This window comes from Orycteropus afer, unplaced genomic scaffold (genome assembly GCF_000298275.1).
Source record: "Orycteropus afer afer isolate SDZICR_OR568_19922 unplaced genomic scaffold, OryAfe1.0 scaffold00070, whole genome shotgun sequence".
Taxonomy (NCBI): Eukaryota; Metazoa; Chordata; class Mammalia; order Tubulidentata; family Orycteropodidae; genus Orycteropus; species Orycteropus afer.
Window position 1 is genome coordinate 6,517,650 of NW_006921657.1, and position 10,150 is coordinate 6,527,799.

At 37.6% G+C, this 10,150-nt stretch overlaps 1 protein-coding gene across 1 annotated transcript in view; it reads right to left on the reverse strand.

Annotated features, from left to right (window-relative positions):
- SGPL1 (sphingosine-1-phosphate lyase 1) overlaps positions 1 to 10,150 on the reverse strand; it is a 105,923-nt gene that overhangs the window by 53,698 nt on the left and 42,075 nt on the right. Inside the window, exon 3 of the mRNA XM_042780918.1 lies at positions 648 to 813. Coding sequence (XP_042636852.1) covers positions 648 to 813 — 166 coding nt within the window. The remainder of the gene's footprint in view (positions 1 to 647; positions 814 to 10,150) is intronic.

Here is a 10,150-nt window from a genome sequence, read left to right on the forward strand (position 1 = left end):
GTAGTGATACCACCTCAGAAACCCAAGGAGGGGTTGCTATAAGTCAGATCCAACTCTATGGCAGTGAGTTCATTTTTTTGGTTTTTTTATTGAGAAAGATGACCCAAAATGTAAGCAATTACTGCTTTAGGAACTCCAGGTGGCACAATTATGCTCCAGGCAAGAAATTGGAATTCTGTGGATCCTTATAAAGACTTAGGGAGCTCTGCTGGCGTAGTGCCTAAGGCATTTGACTGCTAAACAGAAGGTTGGTCGTTCAAACCTACCAGCCACTCAGCGGAAGGAAGACTGGGCACTCTACTTCTGTAAAGATTTACCACCTCAGAAACCCAAAGTGGGTCGCTATGAATTGGAATCAACTCGATGGCGTTGAGTTTGGTTTGGTTTTATAAAGACTTATTTCCAAAGAGTTTTCACATAACCTGCAAATGCAGAGAAAGCTGCATAAACAGCATCATGACAGCACAATAGTGTATTAGTTCTATTACAACTCTACCAACCAGAACACACTGCACAGCTTTGAATTTGAACAGATTTTTAAAATCAGAACCAAACCAAAAGGCAAGAAGTTAGTGCAATCTGTCAGTCAAGGGTATCAAAGTTAGTGGAATTCCACTATGCCTTTACTGAGGGGACAGTATACTTACTCTCTGGCTGGAAGACAAACTCATATAACCAGACGATCAGCAGGGTCCACAGGATGCTCCACACAATTAGCTGCCAGGGCTCATACTTGGTACAGTGCCCATTTACGTAATTCTTGGCTTTTGTGGAGTATACTTCCAAAATTTCAAAGTAGGGCTCAAAGGCCTTCTAGAAACATAAGAGAAAATAAGAAACATTAAATTCAGAGAGAGAATCAAAGTCTTGTTTGTTCCTCAACTCTCCTTTTCCAAGGTCAAGGCTATTTAAGATCAGACCTCACCCAGCAATAATCTAATCATCCTCTAGATCCCTCTAGCTTCTGCCCTAGTCACACCAGTGCACACCGCTGCTTAAGAGTTCCATGAACTTTGACAAGGTTTTTAATCTTATGCCTACTCTGTAAAATGAAAGAGTTGAGCAAAATCATCATTTTAGCTCTCAAACTATAAAATGACATCTAGTATTAACTGTCCCATTCTCTTAACTCAAACTAATCCTCTCAACATGAATGTCATTTCTCTTCTCCACTTTATTCAAACCTTTCCCATCCTGTAACCCAGGATTCGGCAAACTATTGTCTGTAAAGGACCAAACAGTAAATATATTTAGGCTTTGCGGGTCACACCATTACAACTAAACTGTGCAAAAACAGTCTCAGACAACACACAAACAAACGAGCCCAGCTGTTCTCCAATAAAGTTTTATCTATGGACAAGGTACTTTAAACTTCATATAATTTTTTATGTATCAAAACATCACCTTCTTTTGTTTGGCGGTTTTGCATTTTAAAAATGTTAAAGCCATTGCCTACAGCTCATGGAAGGAAGATGGGGCAATTGACTTCCGTAGTGATACTGCCTGGGAAACCCAAGGAGGGGTCGCTATGACAGCACATAACAACAACAACAACAACAACAACAACTCATGGGTGGTACAAAAACAGGATGGTTTGATTTGCCTATAGGCCATACTATGCCCAGCTCTAGTATCCTAAGGCCATATTTGATTATAAGACTCTTAAGGTCTTAAGACTCTTAAGGTCAGGGATTCTTATTTTATAATTATTTGTATCCTTCACAATACCTGGCACAGGAACAAGGGGGGAAAAAAAGTCCTCTCATCCATAAGCTAAGCAGAATATCCCATTCATGAGAAACTTTCCCTTTAAGTTTTCTTTTAAGAATTTATTTGTGCCTCTACAAAGAGCTTATCACAACCTGCCTTGAGGTCTACTCCAGTATATTATCTCCCTGACTACATGAATAAGCTCCTAGAGGACAGCCCCTGTAACAGTGCCCTGCACAAAATAAGTTCATTTAATAGCATTTAGTCATTCACTTATTCAATATTTATTCAGCAAATTTAAGGCATTAGAGATTGGAGAGAATATCGTAGGTTCCTTGCCCTTAACTGAGTTTACAATCTAATGGGAGAGGCATTGTGTGTGTACATAAACATAAATGTGCAGACACACACATAAAGAAATAACTAAAATATTCCAGGATAAATGCAATAGGAAGGATGCAAGTGGAATCCTAAGAGAGAATAGTGAGAAAGGCTTACTTAACTAACTCCACCTGAGAGGAGATGGGGTAGATAAGACACAGGATAAAATTTAACCTGGTTAAAACGATAAAGAAAATTCTCCAGGCAGAAAAAATAAAATAAAATAAATAAATAAAGTCACACCAGGAAGAGAGACTAGCAGCATGCAAACAGAGTCTGGTACACTCCGGGAATGGCAACAAGTTCTATGTGATTAGAGTATAAGCTATGCAGGGGCAAGGACCATATCTATCTCATCCAATGCTAAATCCCCAACATATATAGCAGAGTGCGTGGTGCACAATTTGTACTGAAGAAAAACTTGCACAATGGTTAACAGTGACCAAGTAAACAAGCAGACATACCAATCAGAGACCTGGGGCTACAGATAAAAAATGGTCCTAAAAACACATTTCAAAATGCACAAAGAGAGGGAGTATAAATTGATAGGAATCTTTTGTAATTTATCATAAATGTCCATCAACAGAGGAAAGCTTAAATAAATGATGGTACACATGTTTTATGTACCCGTATCATGCAGCATTAAAAAGAACAGATCACATCAATTACATGAAAAAATTTCTAGGACATACAGTCAAATTAAAAAAAGCAAATTACAGAACAATAATAAAATAAAAGCATGAATTGTTCAGCAGGAGAGGTTTTTGTTCTGTTTTTTTTTTAAAAGAAAATTTGTTAAGAGATTGAGTGGTAGGAAGACAGAGGTTAGAAACAAAAATTTTTGTTAAGAAATGGCTGATACAGTCCAGGGGAGAAATAGACTGGGTTTGAATTAAAGCAGTATAACATTAGAGATTAAAAGAAGTAGCTATGATAAGGAACCCTGGTTGCTCAATGGTTAATCTCTCAGCTGCTAACCAAAAGGTCAGTGGTTTGAACCCATCAGCAACTTTGCACGAGAAAAGATCTGGCAATCTGTATCTATAAAGATTACTATATGCCATCAAGTTGATTATGACTCACAGCACAGGAAATCCCATGGGCTGTTCTACTCTGTCCCACAGGGTTGCTATGAGTCAAAACTGGCTCAATGACACACAACAAAAATAGCAGAGATTTGAAAGACAATTTTGGAGATGGGATAAGCAGGTTTGGTAACTTATATTGGAAGTATGGAGTTAAGAAACAAGAAGAGTCAGGTAAGTCCAAATTTTCAAGTTTGAGAGAACAGGTAAGTAGTATCACCATTAACCACGGTTAAGACTTTCTTGTTGCTGTTGTTATGTGCCAATGAGTCAAACCCGACTCACAGCGACCCCTCATTGGGTTTATGAGGCAGTATTACTGCAGAAGTAGGATACTAGAAGTAAAAAAAATAAAGAAGGTAGAAGAGATTTTGAGAAAGAGATACTTGATATTGGTTTAAGTTAGGTTTCTATTGGAAATCCATAAGCAATGTCTCTAGTAAGAGCATGAAAGCTTAGAAGGAGGACAGGTGTTCAACAAATGTTTGTTAAAAACACTTATACCCTTAGCAATTATACTGTAGTATATAAGGTAATTAACATTAGGCAAGTATTGGGTTCCCTAGAGGGCCATCCATGGAAACAACCCCACCACAGTTCTTGGTGGCCATTCCCGAGAGCCCACTGTTGCTATCAACAACCTCAATCCTACAGAACAGCAGCAGTGCCGATCAAGATCTGAGAAAGACCAGAGGAGTCTATCATCATCAAAGGTATTTCATGATTTCCATCATTATAAAGAATCTTCTAGTGTTAAAGCTATGACCAAGCCTATAGTTGAATAATGTATTAAGAATGGGATGACAGGAAGACAATCATTCAAATCTTCTGGTGATGTAGTAGTTGTTGTGTGCTGTTGATTCAGACTCATATCACCTATAAGACAGAGTGGAACTGTCCCATAGTTTCGTCTGATGATACTAGTTCCTAATATACTTAGAAAACAGAGGTCATCAATGTCAAAAAGATAACTATAGACATTTATCAACGCTTTACAGCATTTAACAAAAAATAATATAACTGGCAATGAACCAGCAAATGCAAACTTTTTAAAGCTGTAATATTAAGATATGAAAACATTCCTCACTGACATTTGAAAATTATATGCAATAAGAATATATATTTTTTTTAGTAATTGCTATGGTAAGAAGACTCAGAAGGAAGATGGGGCAATCTACTTCCACAGTGATACTACCTCGAAAACCCAAGGAGAGGTCGCTATGAGTCGGGTCCAACTCGACAGCACATAACAACAGCATGGTAAGAAGATAATAAGAGTCCTGGAACTCAAAAATGGTACTTTCAAAGGAGGTCTATTTTCTTTTCTTTTTTAACGAAAGGCAGATTGCCACATGCAGCTCCTCATGTGGATATGTCTGGAGTTTTAGAAGCTTGACTAACCTATGTTCTCCTACAAATGGACCCTGAGGGCTTGTTTGGAGGCTCTAGCAGGGGAGCACAGCCACTCATATACCCTTGACCAAAGGACAGACCTCTGCTATTAGGGAAGGTCATCTTCTTCAACTAAAGGCACAGCTTTGGGGGGGATGCACATGAAGCAGTAAGGGAAGAAAAGGACACCTGCCTAACCTACCAGATCAGCCAAATCAACCCTGGTGATCAGTGGGGTGAAAGATGTCACTCTCATATCCAAGGAGGTCTATTTTCATATTCTCTTATTCTAAAGACAAAATGATACTGCATTGGATAGGTTCTGGCAAGGTTTTTTAGTACATAACTAGGGTCACAGAAATTAGTTCTTCTGGCTTCATCCCAAGTTTCTTCACCAGGCCTAGGTTATTACAAACAACCGTTCCTTCACCAGCCCTAGGTTATTACAAACAACCTAGACTCAATTCCCAATGATGAAGCACCTCATGACACTGCCAGCTCACTGCATTATTGGGCTCTGTGGGGTAACGTATCTTTATCTCCTTGGAAAAAAGGATGAGGCAGTCTCTTGGGGCCTTAAAAACAGCAGAAACCCCAGGTTGGGCCCTGATGCAATACTCCAAACCTTAGGGAGTACAGAATCTAACAGCTGAAGAGAACCCTAGAGATCAAGCCCAGCATTTTCCTTTTACAAGCTGAGGCCCCCAGGTGAAATGGTGAGCCTGAACTCCAGACTAGGAACCAAAGCCTTCTGAATCAATATTCAGTCATCCTTCAATATCCAACAGCATCCCAAGAGCTTTCTTTTCACAATCCATCTTCTTGGCAGAATCTATCTTGAATATACAATGTAGTTTATAACAAATTAAAATTACATAGCTAAATCATGACTATAAATAACAAAAAGACAAACAATCCAATTAAAAATGGGCAGAAGACATAAATCATGACTATAGACAGAGATAAATGAGATAGAGATAACATGAAAACTTAATATAATTACAATTACTATTTTACACCATGTCTTTTTGCTTATGGCAATACATTTTTTGGCTATGTACATGTGCATATATAAGTTTAATACTTAAGCTTCTATTTATTTCAACTTAATCTATGTTAATCTACCCATACATGAACTATGAATGGTCACTATGAAGGCCACTAACGTATTGTGCAACTCCTGGCAAATATTTCACCAAATCTGTACTTCATTTCTTTACCTAGAAGAACAGACACAAGACTAATACGTTCACAAAATAAAGTGTGTGCACATGCGTGTGAGAATTTTGGTGAAGTTTCTACAAGCAAACCATCCCTTCTTTCATGTTTGTTATGAAATTGGAAATGTATTCCTCTAGAGGGGGAGAAAAAAAAGCACTTTAACCAATCTACATATATAGAATGAAAGTAAAAAACAGCATAAATCTTTTAAAAAGCGTAATACCGAAGGAAAAACAATGTAATGCTAAAATTGATAAACTATAATAGTATGAGCATTCAAGAAGCTATTGTCAGTCAGGAGCAAATTAACCAGCTTTTCTCCTCACGTTCACTCTAATTCCAATCTAATGAATTAGGTTTTAGCTGATGCCTGAGAGACATCCAAATAGTACACAATAAACCTAATCATTATTAGACAAAAAACAGCTACTAGAACTTGTAGCCCACTACCCTTTGTAACAATGAACCCTTTCAGCCCCCAAATCACTTCAAGGGAGCAAAAGACTCTAGTGAACATAACATGACAGCAAATTCTGTTACAAATTTTAATCAGCAAATTATGTAAATTTGGAGAATATTACTTGTTATACCTGTGAGTTTAGGTTCACAAAATATATTTTACTACATAATCTAGTATAGAAACAGAGAAACATAAAAATATAAAACTAAAAGTTTCAAAGTAGTACCTAACCTTATTACCTGTGATACACTCATGTCTTACCCATTTATTCCATTTTATAAAAAATTATTTTACTGCAGTAAAAATACACATAATGAAATATTTGCCAATTCAACATTTCTTATAGGAATATTTCAGGGACAGACTGTCTTCCTTCTTTTTTTTAACGTTTGACCCACCAAACTGATTCTGTGTCCCTCTAACGAATCATGACCTTCAATGTCTTACAGTGATTTTACTCTTAGCTTCCTGAAATTTAGACTGTGGTTAGTGCAAAGCAGCGAAGCGAGACACCACCACCATTATTTTCCATTCCATCAGATCTCAGTGTTTTTTATACTTGTGATTTATTCTTTTAACATTTTGTTTAACCAGGATCATGATTTAATGACGTAACTAAGCCCAGTAGACCCAGCATTCTATTCTGTCCAGTAACTTGTGGAAACAACTTACTTTCCTATTGGTCCTGTTGTTGTGATGTGCCATTGAGCTGGACCCGACTCATAGCGATTCCTCCTTGGGTTCCTAAGGTTGTATCACTACGGAAGCAGATTGCCCAACCTTCCTTCTGAGGAGTGGCGTGGATTTGAACCTCCAGCCTTCTGGTTAGCAGTCAAGTACCTTAGCTACTATGCTACCAGAGAGCTCCCTTCTTATTGGTCCTAGCTCTCCCCAACATGAACTCTTTTAGTCCCTAAATGACTACAAGAGAGCAAAAGATTCTGTAAGCAAACTTCCCACAGTGGCATGACACACACTACATTCCCCCAACCCTCATACCAAAGAATAACCTTTGAGAACTGGTGCTACTCTAGACCAAGTACCAAATAGGCAGTGTTTTTTTTCCAATAAATTTCCTAATCATCTATATATACCAGACGAAACATTCTGAAAATGAACATGACTACAGATAAAAAGGAGCTCTGGTGGTGTAGTGCCTAAGGCATCTGGCTGCTAACCAGAAGTCTGGAGGTTCAAACCCACCAGCCACTCCTTGGAAGAAGACTGGGCATTCTTACTTCCGTAGTGACATTGCCTCAGAAACCCAAAGAGGAGTTGCTGTGAGTCAGATCCAATTCAATGGCAGTGAGATTGGTTGTGGTTTTTTTTTTTTTAGTATAAATAAAAACTACCTAACAGACATTTCCAGACCGATACTACATGAAGCTTTTTTCTCTGGAGCTAATGCAAATACAATCCTAACAGTGAGTGGAGCCCAGTAAGGTATATTTGAAACACTGCCCTCAGGTTATCCTGATGAGCATCCTTTCCCCTTTTATAAAAGAATCATTCAACAGCTAATGGTACACACTACTAAGGCTCATTCATTAAGCTTAGCGGCTACACATATCTCAGACAGGAGCAAAAGAAAGCTTCCAACCAAACTTCTTAGGAAATACTAAAGTCAGGGCTTAGCCATGCAAATCTAGATTTATCAACACTCTGACATAAGAGCAACTAAGTATTGTTCCTGGCCAATATTTATTCTCTGGCCAATTACTAATAATCAGAATCTTCCATCCAACAATCCTGCAGAGAAAAATAGTTTGTTTTCCTTGCTCTTCCATTTTCTTCACCTCCAATTGCACAATTCAAAACCAGTATTTTTTTCCAGAAGAGCCAGAAATTTGAGCTTTAAAGCAGAAATAAACTGTTAAGAAAAAGAAAAACCTGTTTTAGCTGGTTTACCCACTGCCTTAAATGTCTTAAGATTAGGGAATAAATTAAAATACAGAAAAGACTCAGTTAGCCTATTTATTGAATTAACACAGCTACTCGTATTGTATTTATACCACATTCTGCAGCAATTCAAAATGTAAAGTAAACAGCTAAGAAAACATTATTGTTTTTAGAGCCTCAAAAGGCATTAAAGTTTTCAAAAAAAACAGATCACAAGCCCAAAGGGAAAATTCCTTTGGGTCATTAAAGAAGTAAGAATTGAGCAACAGGACCAAACAGTCATTCCAAGCAACTACAAGTAATGGTGATAGAGAAATGTTGGAAGATAGTGGTGTTATCATTTGTTAGCAGATAAAGAACAAACCATATACTTCTTTAAAATCTCACTATGTGAGTCAAGAGACCCAGTATTTGGGAAGTTCATCTCAAAAAAGCTTAAAGGTTCAGACTTCCAGCAAGATGGCAGAATAGGCAGACAAACTACACAAACCCTCTGCAATGAAGCAAAGAAAAACCAATCAAAACAGATACAGAAGGTAATCCTGGAACCCTGAGTTTCAAAGGGAAAGATAAAGAAGTGGATTAAATACTGAGTTAGAAGAAACTGAATGAAAACAGTGAATAAGGAGTCAAACAGAGCTGTGGACTGTTGATTGCCCTGACAGTTCAGTCATTTTACATATCTGCAAGGAGCATTCTGATCTGAGCAGCAACCTGATAATCAGCTTTACTTGCCAAGGACTACACAGGCAACCACACTGGAGGCTGAAGACCAGAAAGATGGAAGACAGCAACAGTGCCCACACAATGCAACCACACCTGCACCTCCTACAGCCCCAACCACTGGGTGAGAGCCACCACCTGCTTCTGCAACAGTGTCTCAGAGACACCTGATAACCCCAGTTCACACAAAGAAGCAAGATAAAGTAGTACAAACAAGGGACCAGAATACAGAGCCAGAAAACCTCCCTGTGGAAGAATTGGCATTGGGACTACCTGATAAGGAATTTAAAACAATTATATGTAGGTATTTTCAATGGATTGAGAGATAGATCAAGGAAAACACAGACAAAACTAAGTGGAAAAACTCTAGAAGAATTCAGGAAAACAATACAAGAACAATCTGACAAAATAAATGAAAAATGAGAAGGCACTTAGTAACAGCAAATAGAAACCCAGAAAGTTAATACTATGATGAACGATAAGAAGATATGCATTCAAAAAGTTCAATGAGCCCCAAATGAAAATCACCAAAACATATCATAAACAAAATTTGCAAAACCAAAGATAAAGAGAGAATTGTGAAAGAAAACTGGGGGTGGGGGGGAAGGAAGCAATCAATACAACTAAGCTATGATTTCTCAGCAGAAACCACGCATGTGAGAAGGCAATGGGATTACATACATAAAACCCTGAAAGAAAAAACTTGCTAACTAAAAACTATATACCCAGCAAAACTGTCCATCAAATATGATGGAGAAATTAGGACATTTCCAGATAAAGAGAAATTAAAGGAATTTGTAAACACCAGACAAACCTTACAGGAGATACTAAAGGGAGTCCTGTGGAACCAACAACAGCAGACAATAGCCAGTGATTAATACACATAACAACATAACCCATAAACCAACCCACATACATAAGTATCCTGAGTAAAATAAACTTAGAAGACTGAAAACAGGGAACCAGAGATATCAATTTGTTAATGAGGACAATTACAAAGCAAAAAGAGGAAATAAACATTTTATAGAACTTCCAAATGGGCAGGAAGTTAAGACAATTTGGAAGATAGAAGGGAAATGTTTTAGCTTGAGAAGAAAGTGATAAATGACAGGGTAACTTAAAGAAAATAAACATTCTCATCAAAATAAAAGAGGAAAGGCACAAACATTTCACTAATACTAAAACAACAGCAACAAAGGAAATGAGTAGAAAATTCATAAACAAAATGAGCTCCACACAGAAAATCATATGGAGCAAAGAAATCAGCAATACCACAAAA